The following is a 22,355-nucleotide window of genomic DNA, read 5'->3' as shown; positions in this document are numbered from 1 at the left end:
AATCCATTTCAATACCTAACTTTTAATGTTTTCAAAATCATACCTAAAGTTTGATTTTTATTTCATTTTAGTATCTCACCGTCAAATGGTTTACTTTTTATCTCATTTTAGTATCCATTTAAAATTTAACAATAAGTTTTAAAAAGATTGAAAGTTTAGATATTAAAACGGATTAGAACTAATAGTTTAGCACTAAAATGAAACAAAAAAAAAATAGGTATGCTTTTGAAAAAAAACCCGAACCAAAACGGATAGTGTAGGTACTAAATACATAGTTTACTCTAAAATATTTTTTTATCAAATATAATAAAGTATGGTTATATGAATGCAAAATTTTATATTAAGATTGTATTGGTTTTTAAAATATATATATATATATATTAAAAATTTAAAGAATAAAATTGTACAAAATAATTAATAAAATGTTAACAATAATTAACGGGGACAAGCAGACCATTATTAGATCATTTCAAGAGCACGATTAGTTTTGCCTCGGCAAAATGCAAGGACCCAAATGTTAAAAAGCTCAAGTTACCCCCTCCTCTTGGCTTGCCTTGCAGGAGGCATACATGTAAAAGGAAAGCAACTTCCACTTTAACCCCCAAAAAAAGACCTTTCCAATAGCATGGCCCCCAATTTATTACAATTAAACCAAATAAGAAAAAGAAAATAGCAAAACAAACTGCAACTGCTTTTTCATCCTAAGAAACCAGGACGGTATCATAAAACATTTACCGGCAAAACCTGTTACTTTCCCTCAATTTTCCGACGGAAGACCGTTGGTAAAACTGGAGCCTCTGCAATATATATATATATATATAATGATGACCTGCTACTATGTTCATATCTCGACAGTAAACATTCCCATCGCCCCTCTTAGGTTGCTGGCCTTTGTTTCGGAATGTACTTTGTTTTTGCACCTTTTTCAGGCTTTATTCTGTACTTGCCTATGGCAGCCCCGACGGTAGAAGCCTCACAAGCCTCTGCCTTAACCATACACTTCTCAGACGAATCGACTTCAACCTCTGTGCACCCTGGAGGCTCATGGTTCGAGGATAGAACCAATGTCACGTGTTCGCCTGCAATAGCATTCTTCCATCCTACAATGCCAATCAGAAGTTTATCAGAGAAGACCAATAAAAATGGACTCATAGCAATAAAATTGTCACATATATATATCGAACATCCCAACTTACTCCCGGCAAGAAAGGCCTTGGCAGCATTGCCGTCAAACTGCAAGCTTCCTGGTTGCACGCTCTCCTCGAGTGTTGAAGTAAGATTCATTCTTAGTATATCATCACTACCATCTACCGCAGATGGCCTTAGACAGCTTTCACTGGAGGATGAGATCTGGAATGAATTTTCAGCAGTCACTTCCACCTCAAATTCTCTAATACCATTTTGGACTGGCAGTGAACTTTTTCTTTCTTGTCGACTCACTGGCCTCCAAAACTTAATGGTTGATCGGTTTGTAACACCCTGCACATGATCGTGTTTGCTGAACCTCTCCTGAACATTGTTCCTCTTTGGTGTTTGAAACTCTACATGGCACATGTCATGGTCTTCAGCTAGATTTTTTCCAAGTGGGACAGATATAGAGCCGATTATAAGCTCTGGGCTCTTACTCTGAACTAGTTGATTTGAAACTTGTTTCTCTGCTCTAATTTTCAAATTCTCCCCATCACTAATTGCTTTAGGTTTTCGGCTCCACATTTTATTACTATTACCCATTGCAGCAGTCCTTTCCCTGTTTGTTCCATGTTTATTCATGCCTCCAGACTTAAATCCATGAGAATTATGATTAGCATGGAAGCCATTAAGCACCACACGTTGTGATTTCACTGGGGTCTGCCATCGAGAAACAACTGTATGTTGACATCCATCCACTTGCTCCACATGTCTTTCAACATTCTGACTAGTCCCTGGATCACAATATCTGTTGTTAAACCCCATCTGAGTTATGTAATCTACACCCTCCTCAGGATTGGGGAAAGGAATTGGTTCTAGGGATGGAAGAACTTGATCTGTTGATATGACTGCATTTTGTCCATCCATGTCAAAAACAGCAGAAGAGCAGGATGTTTCACCGCAAGTATTAACCTCCAACGAATTGTCCATGTTCTGCTTACCTTCTTCCCTCTCCCAGGGTTTTTGTTCTTTTGCTTTCTGCTCCTTCAGCCTAAGTTTTTTCTGTCTTTTTCTCTCAAGAAGCTCAACTTGCCTAGTGAAGAATCATGAAAATAATCAGCTAATCAAAGGTTGTATCTAGGAACTAACCTTATGTCGTTAACCAATAACACTAAACTTGGAACCGGTCACATGATTAGGTTGTATCTAGGAACTAAAAAGCCCAAGACTAAACTTCAGTAGACTTTAACTGATAAGATAAATGCTAATAGTTTGCCTCTTCAATGCATGTTCTCTAAGAATGTTGATTGTTGGCATAGAAAAATGGTTTCAGCAATTTTAGTTTTCCATACACCTTCAAATTATAATTGCTCGTTTCTTTTCAAGAAATACAAAATTATTTTTACACTGGTATCTTCTTCCCATTTTTCCTCTTTATATCAGTTGAAGAGAAAGGATGTCTGTATCATCTTTCAGGAAATAAATTAATAATTATACCACATGTTGGGGTTTACTAACTTTTGGAAAAGAAGATATTACTCAAAATACTTATCTGACTGTTGTCCTCCCAGACATTACTCAGAGACGATTAAAAGAGTCACTTTCTGTCATGCTAAGAGGAACATTTTTAGAGAAAAGGGGAAAGAAGAAGATTTACAAACGGTCACACATGTCAAATATGATAAAAAAATACTATGTGCAACAAGGAGAATAAGTAATATGCACCTCTTTTGGGCAGCTTCTTCCTCTTCCACTAGCAACTTCTGGCACCTCAAAGCTTCAGCATCTTTATCTGTAAGCCATGCTTTAACCTGAATAGAAAACACAGATTCATAAGCTCTCCTATCATGCTATCATACTGCTTGTCCCAATGGATAGGGATAGCATTATACTTGCCAACCAAATTATTCATAAGTGCGTGCGTGAAAACTTAAGAGTAAATCAATCTTGAAGAGCAGATAAATGAAAAAAGTACCAATTTCTGTTCTACCAGGAAGCTGGTACAAGCAACCAGGTTCTTTGTTTCAAGACCAATCTTTCCTGCTTCCCCATCAAAAATATATTTTTGCATCGACATTGCTGCACCACAAAGGAAAGTCCTTTCACTTGCATCATCAAGGATACTAAATAATTCTCGGGAAGATATTGGAAACCTTGGAGGTCTAGCTTGGACAAGGTCCTGCAAAGATTCAGGACATATGACATCCATAGGATTAGAATGCATTAGCATACTACTTTCAGACCCATAACACAATACATTCCTTACCAGAAGAGCAGATCCTGCCCTCAAGCAAACTTGTGGCACAGCAAGCTTTGATTTCTTTACAAGTGCTGTCAATGATTTTATGATTGATGATCCTGGAACTTCCTAGAAGGTATAGTTAGCAAGGAAGAAATTGTTTAGGAGACAAGAACAAAGAAAACCAATAATTATGCATAACGTGCATGTATATCATATCAAGAAATAATACTTTGGTTACAAGGTAATGTTGTAAAAATAACAAATATAAAATGTAAACCAGATCTGGATGTCACTTGAATATTCTAAATGATGTACCAGGATTAAGTAGGAGAAAATTAAATTAAACAATTACCTCCAATGCCACATCCTTGAATGATATAACTTCCTTTGCCTCATCCTCTGACAGCTGTAAATGATATAAATGAGAAAGACAAGAAATGAGAGTGGATAACCAAAAATGAATATGCAAGAGAGGGAAGGGTGAAGAAAAAAGCACCTTGTCCCAAAATGCCGCTAGTAGGTCCCTATTTTTAGCAGAATCCTACAATGCCAAAACAACATTGTTTAGCAGAGTCCTAAGAGATATAAAAAGGAAAAAAACATCAAAAGTAACCAAGGTAAATCTCAAATTTCCAAGAGGCTAGAATTTTAAAGAATCATCAGGAGAAAAAAGAAATTGCAGGAGAAAATCCCAAGAAGTATCAACATAATAGACTAATCTTGTTTCAAAGAAAGTGAGAAAACCTTATCCAGTTTTTTCAACCTATGATGCACACGTATATGCCTTCTATAGTTAATGGGTGAGCAAAATTCTAGCAAACACTTGTCACACTTTTGCATCTGCACCTTCAGAGGGGTAAGTAAAGGCCAGCCAGGGATTTCTGTCAAGAGATATAGGCAAGAAAATCAAGTAGTGTAGCATCAGTTATATAATAATTTCATACCAATGATTTGAACCATCAATTAATTTTCAAGTACCTTGTTGATCTAAAGCATGCAGCAACTGGATCCATTGAACCGAGCTGTCTCCAGCCCTAGAAAATGAAAGGAGAGGCTCTTTTCCAATTGTTTGTCTGGTGAAAGTGTATAAAGAATCATTTGGCTCCTCTGATTTCATTACATCTGCCGAACTGGAAGCCTTGAGTTTTGCAACAGGCATCTATGCACATAAACAACGCACAACCACTAACTCAAAGATGCCACTGCAACTAAAATGAGGAAAGAGAAGAAATTCAGATCCTGAGAAATCTTCTTACATCCTTGATTTACTCAAAATTGGATCACAATACTAGACAACGATTCAAAAAAGGTGCTAATCAAGCAATATATTTAAAACATGTAAAATGACTACAATAAATGAAGGATACTAGCACTGATAATCCAAACAATGTGGATTTCATTTGCATTTATGTCATTTAACTGAATATACAACACCAAACAAGGTTACATATTGACACTAACCTCAACCCCACCACCGACAGGGAAAAAAGGGGCAAAAATATCACCACATTCGCCTGTGCATCTACTGGACATTGCTAGGTGTTCATGCATTAATAGTGCAACCAAATATCATGGAGTAAAAGGAAAAAATAAAGTAATATACATCTGCCTGCTTCAAATATCTTCTTAATAATAATAATAACAATAATAAATCAAGATATGCCAAGAAACATTATCTATTTCCGAAAATGCACAATATGCATGTAAGTCATTCCTGTTATGGTAAGCATAGTGATGGTAAGCATAGTGACAAGTGCAGTAACTTTATGCTCATGCTTAGCAATTCTGAAATGAAAAATAAATGCAAAGATCAAATATAGAAATATCCTAAGTAAACTGAAATCATACAGAAGAGTGCATCTATTTATAAAACATTGAGAGGAATTCTCATTGTCCAAATCTGAAACCAAGCACTAACCATCCAATACACAACTTATGCCACAAATGCAAGCAAGAAAATTTCTGCAGCCAAAATACCAGCCATTCATGACAACAATTCATTAATAAAACATTATCTAATTCCGAAAATGCACAATATGCGTGTAAGTCATTACCGCTAGTAACATATTTCGCAGCAAAACAACCAAATAACTATCCATCTGTAGGCAGCAAATATTTTAATTTTAATAGCAAGTAAAGATTTCCCCAGCCATTACTCAATAAAAATGATAATCAAAGATTGAGGAAGAACAGAGTCCAATAAACTCGGTCTACATTTATAAATAAATAACTTCTCGAACCTCATTTGTCCATTACCAGCAATAAAGGGAGGCATTTTCTAAAACTTTCCTATTCTGAGCCACAATATATTTAATAAACTTAGTTTTGGCCAATTTCCATTATTCACATAACCTAAAATTCAAACCCCGACTTTCTAGTTCCAATTTTTAGAGCACGTAACAGCTAAACTCCATACAAACATAAGAAACAATAAAAACAAATTAAACGACAACAGAAGTGGATAGGCCTCCGAGTCACGTGATCGGCGATAAGGCTTGAATGTAAAAAGAAACACAAAAATATGAACATAAAAGAAAGGTTAGCGAAGCGATCGGTTAACGTACCACTGAAAGAGTGAGAGACAGAGAGAGATCGGTTAGAGGAGAGACAGAATCTTAAGCAATCGCAAGGATTTAGAGACGAGGAGCAGGGGATTGGGGAGTGTTTGATGAAGGGAAAATCACCGAGAAAATGCAAGGAAGTGATCGGCCGAGAAAATTGATGCTGGAGGAGGAAAAAGAAGAGTTCTGAGGGAGCGAATTGAAAGAGAAATATATAAAGGTGGAAACGAGGAACCCTCTTCAACTTCTTCAACAAGGCATTTTTTTAAATAAAAATGAGTTAATTGTATTATAGGTTCATAAACTATAATTTTTATTTTAAATTGGTCTTTAAATTTTTAAATATTTCATGTTCACCCTTACAATATGACTCTCATTCTAAATTAATCCAAAAGCTTTTGAATATTTTAATTTCATCACTAAACTATTACTCTTTTTCTAAATTGGTCTCAAACTTTTAAATCTTTTAATTTCATCCCCAAATTCATCCAAATATGTAATTATTTTTAACCGTAGTTTAACCTGGATTTTTTAATATATAATAATATAACTTGGCTCAATATTTTTATTAACAATAGATGTGATTAGTATATACGTATAATTTGGAATGAAATTAGATTGTTCAAAAAGTTTATAGACTAATTTAGAATGAATGTCATAATTTAGGGATAAAATTGAAATGTTCAAAAGTTTAAGAACTAATTTAAAATGGTTGTTAGCTGTTAGGGATGAAATTGGAAAATTTAAACATTTAAAGTCTAATTTAAAATAAGAATCATAGTCGGATGATCTGTGATGCAGTTAACTCAACAAAAATTGAAAACGAAAACTTCCATGATTTTGACGTGGGAGATATTCGTGGCAACGTCATGTTCTCACTCCTCGAGCCCTCCAATTGAAAGCCCCCATAGGCCACCTATTTTACACTCTTCCAAATTCAAGACTCATTGTTGGGCTTTGGGCATCCTCTCTTCAAATTAATTATTTGGGCAAACAACATTGGTGGTCTCTTTTTTATTTCCAGTCTATTTAATTTTAGTTATAAGTTTTGAAAATATTACGTTTCAGCCACTTATTTTCATTATATTTTCACCACTAAATTACAATCTCTCTTGTCGGTTGCCGTTGTCGTTTTCATCTCCCTAACCTTAATTCCATTTCCTCTTATCACCTCCTAGATCAGTTGTTACTGTCACTCTTTCCATTTTCCTCGTCGTCATCATCGTCCTTGTCATCTCCCTTATCGTCAGCCACTAGAGTGATGGTGGATTTGGGTCTTTAGAATTTAGGGATTTCAAATTTAATTTTTCTCTTGCCATGAATGAAGGTTCGCTCGTCAATAATAGTAACGACGTTGGAGGTTTGATCATGTGGTTATTCGTCGACGACAACGACGACAAATTACAACGGTCGACGTGAGTAAAGGAGTTTTGAATTTTTTAAGATTTGAGAAAAAATGGATTTAAAAAAAAAGAAATTATAATTTTCATTATTTTATTTCAGATAATTTTTTTATAAACGAGACATGTGTCAGATAACGATTTTTTTAACGATCGTGATGGACTAGGTACTTAAAATGGCAATGTTAGTAACATTAAACACTTATAATTTGGGTATTTGTTTTCTATTAAGCCTTATTGACGTTTGGTTCATGGAATGTAATATTACATTTAACAGTAAGATTACCATAATATAATATTATTACGATGATGTTGTACTATTTTTTTAACGGAAATGTAAGATTATAACATTTAGTTAGAAGAATATAAGAGTATTTGAATGTACATTTTACCAAATTATCCTTGTGATATATACTATTTTCAACAAGTTAAACTTTAATATTAAATTATAAATATTTAAATAAAAATTCATAGAAGTATCTTAATCATCACAATATATAACTTATGAGAAAAATATATAATATATACTCAATATAATTAGTATATCAACCAACAACTAGTTGGTCTAGTGGGATTAGACACCAGATCTCTTAAGCAAGGTTAGGGGTTCGAATCCTTACCATTGCGAATGGAGTAAATTAGGTTAGAAAGATTATCTTGCCTTTACAATACTCGATCTGGATTAGAATGACAATAAGACCAGCGTTGATGTATGGATCAGAATGTTGGGCAATCAAGAAGGATCACGTAAGGAGGATGGAGGCCGCAGAAATGAGAATGTTTCGTTAGACATGTGGTAAGACTCTGTGGGACATGACACCAAACTCTGCAATTAGGATGTCCTTGGGGGTGGTGTCTGTATCCGAAAAATTGAGGGAGGGAAGACTATGGTTGTTTGGGCATGTCCTTAGGCGACAACCGTCAAATGCGGTCAGGAGGGTAGAGTCGATTACAGTTGAAGGTTCCAGAAGAAGAGGACGACCAAGGAGGAAGTGGGTAGAATGCTTGAGATCTGATTTGAAGGATTTAGCACTTACCGAGGACATGACCTATGACAGGAAAGTATAGAGACTTAAGACCAGGGTAGCCGAGTAGTGTGGGTTATAGCCATGGGGTGTAGCATCTCTGTCTTCTTTTTAATGCCTCTGTAGTAATTTCCATGACTTCTACTTCTATACATTTCTGTCATTGGAATCTATGAAGGCCCAGTACTAGAGTAGCGGAGCAGTGTTGCCTTAGTTTAGGTGGTAACCCATTTGACTTTATTCCTTATAGTAGCTTGCTATCGCTGACTACTGTGTATTTCTTCCCTTCATGTTTCCTCTTTTTAAATTTAGCCGGGACTTCCATTTCTGTCTATATACAGAGATTATTACGCAGGGATTACTTCCCATTACAGACGCACATATGAAGACTGCATATGAAGACTGTTCAACTATGTATTTATTTATACATGCATTGTATTTTATCTTTATCTTTATCTTTATTATCTTTATCTTTATCTTTATTTTTAATTTCCTTGACTGTCAGAGGTCTTCCACGGAAGCTGCTCTCAACTTGGCGTTGGGGTAGCCTACTACACTACCTCCCTTTACCCCATTACATATGAGAATAGGGTTTTGTTGTTGATCTGGATTAGTTGATCAATAGATTAGATATTGGTGGTTATACAAAAAAAAATATAATTAGTATATCAAACTTTTGTTTTTAAATTTTTATAAATATCATATTTATTTATATAAAATATAATATAATATGAAAAAATAACATTATGATCTCAAGTGGATTAAGATATTATTTTTTCATTATATAAGATTCATCTTTTTTATTTTTAATAACTTAAAGTTAGATTTGAATTCTAATTTTTTTCATTATGTTTCTATTTTTTGAATTCTAATTTTTTTAATTAAAGTTAGATTTGAATTCTATTTTTTTATTTTTAATAACTTAAAGTTAGATTTGAATTCTATTTTTGATTATAAAATTAGATTAACTTTTTTTATATGTAATGTATTATTTTAAAATCTATTAATAAAACTTATGATAACTATAATTATTTAAAAAAATAATTAAATTTTATTGAATTTATTGTAATAAAATAATATTATTTTTAAATCATAAAATTATAAATGGTTAATATATTAAATATTAAAAATATAAAATAAATTTAATTACTCAAAATTACTAATATTTTACTAAATCAAACTCTTTTTACATTATTATTATAACTATATTTTTTTAGTAAAACACAAAAAAAATAAAAAATAAAAATGATTAATATGAAAATAACTAATTATTTTAGAAGTATTTTTATCCAAAATTATAAGGATTATATAATATATAAAAAATTAGAGATAATGACATCCTTGTCATTTTAATAAAAAAATTGTTAATAATAAATGATTTAAATATAAATTAAGTGCCCAAACTATAGAAATTTTCATGAATAGGTGTCTAAACTATTTTTTGAATGATCTCAGTGCCTATCGTTACAAACGTTACCACTTTAGGTGTCCGGACTGTCAACATAGTTAATTTCCTCCATTAAGTTGCCCTTTTCGGACATGACCACAACCACAAACATAGTCTCTATCATCCTCTTAGTCATACGTAGCCGTCGTTGCCGTTGATTGACAGTCAAAATCGTGTGGGATCGCTATTTTCATCATAGGGTTCGAGGGGTATAAAACATCGATTCGTCGTCGATTAATCAGGATTTCATAGGGGTTATGGTCACAGGGGAGGTGAGGTCAGGTGGAGCTTCGTCGACGATAAAAGGTGGCGGTCGGCTTGGGTTTAGGGGTTGAAATGAAGGTTTTCAAAGTTTTGGGGTTATTTTGATTTTTTAATTTTTTAATTTTAATTAAAATTTTTAAAATTACTAGATTATGACATGTATCACTTAATAGAGAAAATTAACGTCGTTGACTGCCCATGCACCTGAAAGGCTGAAATGATCATGTTTGTAACGTTAAGTATCGAGATCATTCAAAAAATAGTTTAGACGCATTCGTAAAAAATACTATAGTTTGAGTATTTATTTTATAATTAAACTATAATAAATTATTATCTAATAATTATATTTTCTAGAAAACAAATGTCACAATATAATGCTAAAAAAGTTTATTTTGTCAACCAAACGTCGAATCAAGATCTCGTTTCTGGAAGAGAAAATAGGTAACTTAACTATATTCTCAGCTCCCGCGCCATCAAAACCACATCCGATAGGTAACTGACCTTATCCCTCTAAACAGGCGGCGCGACTACTCCATAACGGCTTTCATCCACCGTAACCACCACCGGATTTCCCAAAACGCCCTCTCACCTCCGGTTCCATGAAACACTTGATATAATGCGAAACTCGATATTTAATGGTCATACCTGGGCCAAATCCTCAAAGACATTATTAACTCCACCATTTCACACTCTTCCTTCTCTACTAATCATTTCACCCAGAAGAAAGCTTACATGTCGTAATTATAATTTCACGAAAAAGGGGTGGAATCAACATCATCGGAGCCTGATCGGGACTCGCAGTGGTATATATAGGATGATGCTTTGTTCATCAGTAGAGACTACTGATATTACCTCTGCTGCTGGTGGTTGTGGGCGTGAAGAGAACGGGCATCTCTGCAATTTTAAACTGAGCCATGCCACTTTCTTAGCCTCTATGATGCCAAAGAAGGAGATTGGAGCTGATCGCTTCATTGAAGCCCATCCTCATTACGACGGTCGCGGCTCCCTCTGCAATCATTGGTACTCTTTTTATTGATATCATTATTTAAAAAAAGAAATCGGATATGAATAGAAATGAAAACAAGATTATGATTTTTGTTTTGCTTTGTTTTTTTTCTTCAGATTCTGGTGTTGATCCGGCTGCTGCTGGCTTGCAACTAACTTCAGATGGGAAGCCAAAGATCTTGGATGTTATTGACTGGTACTTCCTAGCCTTCTGCACTATTTGAGTGCTAAGTTGATTATTTTCATTTTCAATTATTTTTCCGAGTTACTTGATTAGGTATTTATTTGTTTTTTAGTACTGGTAGTGGAGATGTTGATACCTCAAAAGTGGTGAAGGCTGATGAGGACGGTCGGATTCGCAGAGCTTCTGGTTACACTACAATAAAAGTGTTCTGCAGCAACGTTTTAGCGGCGTTTTAAGGACAAACGTCACAAAATTTAAGCATGTAGCGGCGTTTACAATACAAATGTCACAAAATGATACTTTAGCGGCGTTTTTTAAACAAACGTCGCAATAGAGTGATAATTTAGCGGCATTTATAGCTCAAACGTCGGAATAGAGTTGTTTATAGTGGCGTTTTCAACAAATGCCGCAATAGAGTGGTAATTTAGCGGCGTTTTTATACAAACGCCGCAATATGGTTGTTTATTATGGTGTTTGTTCAACAAACGACGCTATAGAGAAGTAATTTAGCGGCGTTTATAAAACAAATGCCACAATAGGGTTGTTGATAGTGGCGATTCTGGTGTTGATCCGGCTGCTGCTGGCTTGCAACTAACTTCAGATGGGAAGCCAAAGATCTTGGATGTTATTGACTGGTACTTCCTAGCCTTCTGCACTATTTGAGTGCTAAGTTGATTATTTTCATTTTCAATTATTTTTCCGAGTTACTTGATTAGGTATTTATTTGTTTTTTAGTACTGGGAGTGGAGATGTTGATACCTCAAAAGTGGTGAAGGCTGATGAGGACGGTCGGATTCGCAGAGCTTCTGGTTACACTACAATAAAAGTGTTCTGCAGCAACGTTTTAGCGGCGTTTTAAGGACAAACGTCACAAAATTTAAGCATGTAGCGGCGTTTACAATACAAATGTCACAAAATGATACTTTAGCGGCGTTTTTTAAACAAACGTCGCAATAGAGTGATAATTTAGCGGCATTTATAGCTCAAACGTCGGAATAGAGTTGTTTATAGTGGCGTTTTCAACAAATGCCGCAATAGAGTGGTAATTTAGCGGCGTTTTTATACAAACGCCGCAATATGGTTGTTTATTATGGTGTTTGTTCAACAAACGACGCTATAGAGAAGTAATTTAGCGGCGTTTATAAAACAAATGCCACAATAGGGTTGTTGATAGTGGCGTTTGTGTAACAAACGCCACAATAGAGTAATAATTTAGCGGCATTTATCCTACAAACGCCGCAATATGTTGTTAATCGTGACGTTTTAATAAAAACGCCGCAAAAACATGAACTACAGTGACGTTTGTTTAAAAAACGCCGCAAAATGGTCAATATATGCTCCACACTTTTCTCCTGTCCAATCCCTAAAATCATTTCAACGTTGCTTCCCTAAAAGGGATTTCTCTGGTACAACAACGACCCTCACACAATTCTAGCCGACGTCGTCTTCTGTATGTCCCGGCGACCAAATTGGCTCTCTCACTAGCGAACAATTATCTCACGATTGCACGGTTTGATTCCTTCTCTCCCTACTGAACTTTTTCATTTATTTTTTGTTGGTATTTTGAAAATAGGGAAAACCAAGAAAGCTAACATAATGGAGAAAAATAATAGATTTCGAATAGGAAAAGAATATATACACATATTGTTTTACTGGTTTACTGCTTGGGAGAAGTGTTTTTTGCTTTGGAATAGAAAAATAATTGCTTTCGAATAGGGAAATAATAGATTATGAAAACGTGAATATTGCTATCATGTTTGTTGGATAATGGAACAGGTTGAAAAAATAGATTTGGGGTAATCGAACATAATTTTTAAATTGGTTAAATTTTGTGTTATTTAGCGGCGTTTGTAACAAAAAATGCCGCAATATATCATACATTTAGCGGCTTTTGTATCCTAAAAATGCCGTTATATACCATACCTTTAGCGACGTTTGTATCTTAAAAACGTCGCTATATACCATACCTTTAGCGGCGTTTATATCCTAAAAACGCCGCTACATACCATACCTTTAGTGGCGTTTGTATAAAAAAACACTTCAAAATCTCAACACCTATTGCGGCGTTTACGAGAAAAACGCCGCTAAATCTCAACACTTATTGCTGCATTTATGATAAAAACGCCGCTAAATCTCAACACCTATTGCGACGTTTTTAGGAAAAACATCGCTATATATCATTAACTATTACGGCGTTTGTTGAACAAACGCTGCTATATATCCTTACCTATTGCGGCGTTTTTTGTTAACAAACACTGTGAACTTTAGCCACGCTTTTTGCGACGTTTGTCATAATGCCACAAGTGTTTTTTGCAGCGCTTAAAAACGCCGTTATAGGTAAAACGCCGCAAAAAGCCAGTTTTGCTGTAGTGTTGTATCATAGATTTTCAACTTCCTAAGTTCCTTGTTTTGATAGAAACAATGTGGGTTTTTTTATTGTTCCTCGAGGCTTCTTCAATTCTGCGTTGAAGTGGTAGCTAAAACTTTACCTGCATTAAGTGATAAGTAATTGGTTATTTTTGTGTTTTGTTATGTCACTGAATATTTATGTAAAAATCAGAGTAATTCCCTATATTTTCTGATTAATTCAATAGGAAATATTGCATCTTTATATATACAAGTTATATCTCTAAATTAAAAAACTCTAAGTTAGGAAAGATACTAATCCTAGGAGATATGATCCCTTAAAACAAGAGATTAGAAAAAAATATTTATAGAATCCCTTAACTGAAGGGATGTTAACAACTTATATATTTCTAACGCTCCCCTCAAGATGGAGAATATACATTGTATAATCCTAACTTGAATAGAATTTATTGAAAACATGCTTTGGAGAAGCCTTAATAAGAATGTCTGCAATCTGTCCTTTTGAAGGAATGTATGAAAGGGTGGTTGTCTTTTTGTTGACTTGATCAGCAATAAAATACCTTTCGATATCAACATGCTTTGTTCGGTCATGTTGAACTGAGTTCTTGGCAATCTGAATGGCAGATTGATTATCACACAAAACTTCAAAGTGATCCTCTTGATTAGTGCCAAATTCCTGTTGTAGTTTAAATAACAAAATTCCTTCGCATATTCCCAATGCTTGTGCTCTAAATTCATCTTCAACACTACTTCTTGAAACGACATATTTTTTCTTACTTCTCCAAGTTGTAAGGTTACCTTAAACAAAAGTGTAGTAGCCACTAGTGGATCTTATTTCAGTGAGATATGCGACCCAACTAGAGTATGTAAAAATCTTAACAGTTTTGTCTTATGTCTTCTTAAACATTAAGCCATGTCCTGGAGTTTTCTTCAAGTACTTGAGAATTCAATTTGTTGCTGCCATATGCTCTTAAGTAGGATTAGTCATGTGTTAACTTATCACATTTATGGGAAATGCTATATCTGAACTTGTCAAGGATAAGTAAATTAGTTTCCCAACTAATCTTTGAAATTTCTCTCTATCTACTAAGAACACATCTGCTTTGTTGAATCTCAAGTTTGCCTTCATTGGTGTATCAGCCGACTTACAACCAAGAAAACAAGTTTCTTTCAGTAAATCAAATACATACTTTCTTTGGTTGATCACAATTCCTTCTTTGATCTTGCCACCTCCATTCCTAGGAAATACCTTAGCTTTCCCAAGTCTTTGGTTTCAAATTCCCAATTTAACAACTTCTTCAAATTTTTAATCTCTTCCTCATCATTTCCAGTAAGAATTATGTCATCCACGTACACAATTAGGATAAATTTCGTAATTGTAGAAGTTACCTTGATGAAAACAGTATGATCGGCGAGGGACTGATTATAGCCGTTTTTAAGAATGACTTTAGTGAACCTCTCGAACCAAGCTCTGGGTGATTGTTTAACCCGTATAGTGACTTGTTGAGCTTGCAAACCTTGTTGCTACCTTCAACAGACTTTAAGACAAGTGACAATTTTATATAGACTTCTTCTTCTAGCTTGCCATTAAGAAATGCATTTTTTTTACATCAAGTTGGTGTAATTTCCAATCGCAATTTACAACCAAACTTAAGAGTACTCGAACAGTGTTAAGATCTTGCCACAGGTGCAAAAGTTTATGTGAAATCTATCCCATATATTTTCGTAAAGCCTCTAGCCACTAGTCTAGCTTTGTATCGTTGGATACTACCATTGGAGTTATACTATACAACAAAGATCCATTTACAACTAACAACCTTTTTTTTCCTTGAGGAAGGTCTGTAACAGTCCAAGTAGCATTTTTCTTTAGTGCACAAATTTCCTCTTCAACAGCCCTTCTCCATTTTGGATCCTTTAAAGCTTCAGCTACGCTTGTGGGGACCTGTTCTTTATCCAAAGTTGTTGTAAATTCTTGAAAAGAAGGCATCAATGAATTATAACCAATAAATTTTCCATTAGGATGTTTGGCGTACTGTCTAACCCTTTTTCTAATAGCAATAGAGAATTCATCTAGAGTAAGTGATGTATGGTATTTCTACCTTAAATTTATTGTGGTCTAGGAAGGAAGCAAAATAACCTGCATAAGTGAATGGCTTAAAGAGATGGTTTGATAGTTGATTTAAAGGTGAAATGGAGGGCTATTTATGTTATGAGAAATGGTAGCGGAAGTATGTTGATATGGCTATGGTATGGGTGATGAAACAAATGATGGTTTGTGAGGATAATATCTTAGAAAGACCAAGGAAGAACCAGTACTACAATGAGTAAAGACCCAACCTTACAAATCTTTCTAAGGGGTAGTAACAAAGGACTTGAACCCACTATCTATAGGGAGATAGGAACCACAAGTATCAATGACAAAGGGATTGACGCCATAAGTAATTAAATTACTTATAAGTCGATAAAAGTCACAAGGACTTGAGAAAAGAGAATAATCTCACTTATATTAAAATGAAACGTGTGATTACAAATGAATAGGACTAGCATATTTATAGATTTTGAAGGGCCATGGCCGAATGGATACATGGTTGTTCGACCATCCCTTGTGTCCCTCTAAAATGACATAATTAATTAAATAAATAACATGAAAACATAGGTGTTGGTTCAGATGAATGGATGGGGCATGTCTCATGGCCGAATAATGCTTGAGTCCTTTCAAGTTGGCACCAATTTGGAGGAGAAAGGGTGCTTGGCCGAATGGTTATTTAGCCATTCATCTTGGCGCCTAAAAGAGGCACACACTTAGCACATGGCTTGGCTGGTCAAAAGGTGTGCACATGGTTCTTTAGGAGGCCTATGGTGTAGCCTTATGCATAGGATGAAGACCAAGCATGTGCAGTAGCCTTGGGCGTGAGTTGAACAATCTTCAAGCTTGCATGTGTCTAGCTAGCTAGCAATGCAAGGGCTGGTGGTGAAGGATCTTCTTATCCGTGATCTCCCAAGCTTTCTAGCAGTACATTCAGCTATGTTCAACTACATTTGATGTCACTTTTAGCAACTTGTCTTCAAATAGTCCAACTACCTGAGATTAGCTAGTCTTGAGCTCCTCCAGCTGAGTTGAGCTTCCCATTGTGTTCCACGAGCTGTCATGATGTTTGTGAACTAATTATGAGTTGCATATGGATCCCAAATACTCTAACAAGCTTCCCCAATATGTGACATGCTCCCATGTACCTACATGTACAAAGAAAACAAGGTAAGTCAAAGGCATTGAGCTTGTATGATCCAATTACCTTGCTGTTGTGCATGATTATGACCTTGTGAGATATGAATGCATGACATGGGCTAAGTATATCATTATATAACATATGTAAGCTAATATATAAGACCTAAGAGCTAAAGTGAATGCACATAAGCTAACAAATGAATGATTAAACATGTTGTCATTTCATGAATGTAATGAATCACGATTAGATGAATGCAAGAGTATTCTAACATGCTTAACATACTTAAAATAACAATGTGCATCAATTATAAAGATGTTTATATGCTAAGTTATTCTTTAGCTATTAAATCACATAACTAATAACCTTAACATGATATGTATTATTATGGCATAGATGATCAAAATAATATAAAATAAGTAAGATATTAAGATGTTAAAGAATACTACATCTCCATATGTTGAAAACGTGCTTGCATCAGTAGGAGAAGTGGACTTGCTGATTTCTTCTTCCATTTCGGTAGCTGGACCCAAATCTAATTCTCGGCAAGAATCAGATTACAAAACAACCTTAAGGATATGTTTTTTTTCCCTTGTGTAGACACGAAGTTGTTTGGGTGGTGTTATTTTTGATAGACTTTTAATGGGAGTAGGTGTATTTTTAGGAAGGGTGTTTAAAGTAGGTTTGGGTGAATTAGTGATAGGTATTTCAAGAGAATCAATGGGATTAGTCACGGGTGACAAATCTGTAGGTAAAGGGAAAAACGGTGGCAATTCTGAAGGTTGAGAATGAAGATTAGAATGAGATATCTAATGTGGTTGAAATTTCCTCCATGTCTCCCCCTAAATTTCAGTTTGAGTGAAATAGGGATCCTGCTCATAAAATGTTATATCCATAGTGGTAAAAATCGTCTAGAATGATGATGATAGCATTTATAACCCTTCTTAAGTGTAGAATACCCAACCAATACAAATTTTAAAAACTTAGTATCTAACTTGGACTTATTAGGAGCAATGTTTTGGATAAAAACAATACAACCAAGGATTTTAAGTGGAAGAATGGAGGAGATAGGTTTAAAATGGGGAAAGTGTTACAAAAATATAGATCGAGGTGTTTGAAATTGTAAAACCTTACTAAGCATTCGGTTGATTAAATATGTGGCAGTTAATAAGGCTTCCCTCATAAATATTTGGGAACATTAGTGGTAAATATAAGAGAATGGGTAACTTCAAGGAGGTGCCTATTTTTTTCTTTCGGTAATGCCGTTTTGTTGTGGGGTTCCAACACAAGAACTAAGCTGAACTATGCCCTTTTCCCTGAATAAATCACCCAAAGACCTAGCAAAAAATTCACTGCCATTATCAGATTTAAAGAGTTGGATTTTATACCCAAATTGAGTGAGAACCATGTTATAAAAGTGGGCAAAAACATAAGCAGTTTTAGATTTATCTTTCAGCAAATAAGTCTAAGTTATCCTACTGTGATCATCAATGAAAGTGATAAACCACTTACAATTATCATCATTCTTCACCCGAGAAGGGCCCCAAATATCACTATGGATCAAAGAAAAAGGGTGAGATGGCTTGTATGTAGAACGAAAATAATATAATTTAGTATGTTTGGAAAGTGAGCAAACTTTGCAAGAAAAAGAATTTGGCCTTTTATTAATGAATAGAGCAAGAAACAATTTTGCAAGGTATTGGAAACTAAGATGGCCTAAACGAAAGTGCCATAACATAATAGTATCAACTTTTCCTAAAGTGGTGAAAGATTTGGAGATCTCGGTTTTAGAAGAAGAAGGTAGGATGTAGAGACCATTCTGCAAGTTGGTCTTTCCAATTATTTTCTTCAAGTTTAGTGCCTACAAAGTACAATCAATATCATTAAAAATTGCGGAGCAGTGTAAGTCTGTGGAAAGTTTATCAACAGAAACAAGATTGCAAGCCAAATTTGTTACAAAGAGAACATTTTTAAGTTCAATTTGTTAATTGAGAAACAACAGTGCCATGTCCTTATATTTTGCACAAGGAACCATCAGTCGTTTTGATAACTTTACCAAAGGTTGGGAAAAATTGCAAAACGAAGACTTGTTACCAGTCATATGATCCATAGCACAAGAATCGAGGATCCAATTAGGAGTCAACTGGGATGAGAAAAAAGCTGTAGCATAAGGGTTACCTTCTGATTCTTTCATGACCAGATTACCCTCACAAGGCCCCTGAAACTTCCTAAACAGTTTTTGAAGTTCAACAATCTGTTCTTTGGTGAAGCTGGTGATAGATATGGCAACAACCTGGCTTGATTTATTATCGTGAGAGTTCTTGGACTTCCAATTCTGAGGCTTACCATGAAGCTTCCAACACTTCTCCTTGGAAGGTCTCCCTCATTTTGAAGTGGGAGATGATTGATGGGTGAGTAAGGCAGATCCTTCAGGAAGGGAATATGATTCATAAGGCAGCATCACACACCTTCGACTTTCTTTCTTCTTAACAATAGAGAAAGCCTCTCGAATGGAGGGAAAAGGAGAAATAGCCAGCACCCTGCCGCGAACCTTGTCCATGTATTTGTTTAAGAATTGGAGAAATTGAAAAAGCCTTCGCTGAGTGAAAATTTACTGGTAAAGGGTAGCATCTCTTGGATCTTCCCAATCATGTTGTGCATACAAAACTAATTGTTGCCAAAGGGCAGTAAGGGTATTGTAGTAGAGAGTGACAGGCATGGTTCATTGCTTAAGTTTGGCTGTCTGATCTTCAATATGATATAATTCGATAATGTTGTCAGTACTAGAGTAGGTTTCACGGACTGCACTCCAGATTTCAACAGCTGTGGTGTAAAGAAGTAAGTTTCTGCTTATACTCAGGGTCATGGAATTAAGGAGCCAAGTCATAACCTAACCATTGTCACGCACCCACTTACAAAAACAGTGTCAGTCGCAATAGGCTTCTTGATTTCACCAGTAACGTAGCCCGATCTTTCTCTGCCCAAGAGAAAAATCTTAACCGACTTAACCGATTGGGACAATTCAAGAAAGTTGTCGCATCCACTTACAAAAGCATTGTCAGTCGCAGTAGGCTTCTTGATTTCACCAGTAACGTAGCCCGATCTTTCTCTGCCCAAGAGAAAAATCTTAACCGATTGGGACCAGATAAATCTGATTGAGCATCAGAACCATAAAGATTTTCTAGATTTGAAGTGATCTTCAGAGTAGGAGAAGATATAGGAGAAGAAGTCACAGGCATGATCTAGGTTAGAAAGAAACCATAATCTAATATGATACCATGTAGAAATCAGAATAATTCTCTGTATTTTCTTATTAATTCAATAGGACATATTGCATCTTTATATATAAATATTTTATCTCTAAATTAGGAAACTCTAAGTTAGGAAAGATATTAATCCTAGGAGATATGATCCCTTAAAATAAGGGATTGTTAAAAAAAAGAACATTTACAGAATCCCTTAATTGAAGGGATGATAACAACTCATATATTTATATAATTCCTATAATTTAACTCCATTTTCATGTAGTTCTTGGTGATTTCTATTCTTTTTATAACTTTCACATTGTTAAGAAAGTATGCCAATCTTCAAATGTATGGAGCTTTAGTGTTTAACTTCTTGATAATGTTCCATGTTGTCTTTTTCCTATTTATTTCATATAGAATCATCAGCTGCAACATCCATTTTAGTTCTGAGTTGACACTTCAAGTTTTCTAATCCCATCTTCTACAATTTGTTAAAAAATAAATTGTAGGAGCTTCATTGGTTGTCAATTCTTCATAGAAAACCCCTTCTGAAGAGTGGCATGTGGGCTATAAATTGATTTATAAACTTTTACAAACACTTTGACTTCACGTCTAAAGGTATGCCGTATTTTCTGTTTAATTCATCAAAAATTTATTTTTTTTATATTTCCCATGATAAATGTCCTGATGACCTACAATTTTTTGGCCATTCTCTTCATTATTAAAAATGCAGAAAGAAGGAAATATGTAAACACCCATTTTTTGTCCGGGTCTCGAAAAAAAATATTATTATTAATAATTTAGTTTACATTATGGTGTAGGCCCAAACGAAGCCTAGATTTACAACACTCAGTAGGCCCGGATCACAAATGGCCCAACATCAGCTAACCTACCCAACTTGAGGCCCAACTAAAGCCCAATTCAGCAGCCAACTGCTGACCCGATTTGAAACCCAAGATCCAGACCCGTATCCGACCCGAGGGACAACTGACCCGACCCGTTTCTACCTAGGGTTTCATCATAACCCTAGGCCACTTGTTGTCGCCGCCGCTGCCACTAAAGCTCATTCCTACCACTGACACTGTCATAAGAGATAAGAAGCAAAGTTAGGAAATCATCAAGCACGCCCCAAGTTGTTATTTTTATATGTAAATCTATGTAAAAATTCGGGTATAAAAACCCGAATGAATGTAAGAACGAGGAGGTGTTTCTCTCAGTTTTTCTAGAAAGAAATAAAAGCAAGAGCAAAGGTCACTGTAGGGACCAAAAATGATATTACACTAATTTGCTATGGATGTTTTAATTATCTGGTAAATTTACTATTTCAGTCCTTATAACTTAGCCGTGTTTTTACATTTTGGTCATTGATCTTTTCGTTTTTAATTTATTTTTATTTTATTACGCATTTTTATTTTATTTCAATTTAGTCCTTGTTAGATCTTAATTTAGCTACTAAATTTTAATTTCTTACATTTTGGTCCTCAAGCTTAATTAGAACTTTATCATTTACATAATCAAATAGGATTAATATTAGAGCCTGCATTTTTATATTTAAGCCCCTAGGTTATTTAATTTTCATAATTTATCACCGTAAGTTAGAAAAAGCCTTAATTTATTTTAGTATAATTAGGACAAATAAAATTTTGCTTGATCGCATTATTTTTGTAAATCTAAGGCACTGTTCACTTATTAAGGAATTAATAGTATATCTCCCGCGATCATGCTCAAGGAGTGACTACTGTTGATTCCCTAAATAGGTCGACATCCTTTTCAAAACCACATCATGTTTCCTAAAAATGAGGCAATGTTAGGTTATTAGGCGCAATAGTTGATCTCCCGCATTTATGCTCGGGGGCGAATGCTATCTCAATAAACAAATACATTTTTCAAACTCTGCATCCATAATGATTTTCAAGTTAAATAAAGACTGAACTCAAAATTTCTGATTTTAAATATAGGGTAATCAACTAGGTACCAATTTTTAGGCGCATGTGGGGTGCTAATCATTCCCCATGCGTAATCGACTCCCGAACCTGATTTATGGATTTTTGAAGACCCTAAAACTCAGTATTTTGATAAAAATAAAATGTTTTATTAAAATCACCCAATTTTTATGGTGTTCCAATCGCACCTTAAATGATTGGTGGCGACTCCTCACATATCAAAACGATTTTCAAAGAGAAAAACCCCGAGTCGGTATCGGCTTTTTCCCGCCCAGGCGAAAAACGGTGTTGACAAATTGGCGACTCCACTGGGGATTGTT

General features: G+C 35.0%; 1 protein-coding gene and 2 long non-coding RNA genes across 3 annotated transcripts; 2 read left to right on the top strand and 1 right to left on the bottom strand.

The window, feature by feature from the left end:
* Window positions 1-500: 500 nt before the first annotated feature.
* LOC120207843 lies at window positions 501-6,100 on the bottom strand. Its single transcript, XM_039207262.1, has 10 exons — window positions 5,935-6,100; window positions 4,349-4,578; window positions 4,115-4,251; window positions 3,867-3,911; window positions 3,723-3,776; window positions 3,395-3,496; window positions 3,104-3,307; window positions 2,854-2,939; window positions 1,197-2,221; window positions 501-1,100 (listed from the first exon to the last, which is right to left on the bottom strand). Exons 2-10 carry the CDS (start codon window positions 4,527-4,529, stop codon window positions 877-879), a joined length of 2,058 nt encoding a protein of 685 aa, XP_039063193.1. The 5' UTR covers window positions 4,530-4,578; window positions 5,935-6,100; the 3' UTR covers window positions 501-876.
* Window positions 6,101-10,999: 4,899 nt separating this feature from the next.
* On the top strand, window positions 11,000-11,445 carry LOC120207849. Its single transcript, XR_005524244.1, has 3 exons — window positions 11,000-11,087; window positions 11,190-11,268; window positions 11,369-11,445. It is a non-coding gene; the product is annotated as an uncharacterized LOC120207849 (long non-coding RNA).
* Window positions 11,446-11,810: 365 nt separating this feature from the next.
* On the top strand, window positions 11,811-20,648 carry LOC120207848. Its single transcript, XR_005524243.1, has 3 exons — window positions 11,811-11,891; window positions 11,992-12,065; window positions 20,602-20,648. It is a non-coding gene; the product is annotated as an uncharacterized LOC120207848 (long non-coding RNA).
* Window positions 20,649-22,355: the final 1,707 nt, after the last annotated feature.

This window comes from Hibiscus syriacus, unplaced genomic scaffold, assembly GCF_006381635.1.
Source record: "Hibiscus syriacus cultivar Baekdansim isolate YM2019G1 unplaced genomic scaffold, ASM638163v2 tig00015426_pilon, whole genome shotgun sequence".
Classification (NCBI taxonomy): Eukaryota; Viridiplantae; Streptophyta; class Magnoliopsida; order Malvales; family Malvaceae; genus Hibiscus; species Hibiscus syriacus.
This window is presented reverse-complemented; position numbering and strand designations above follow the sequence as displayed.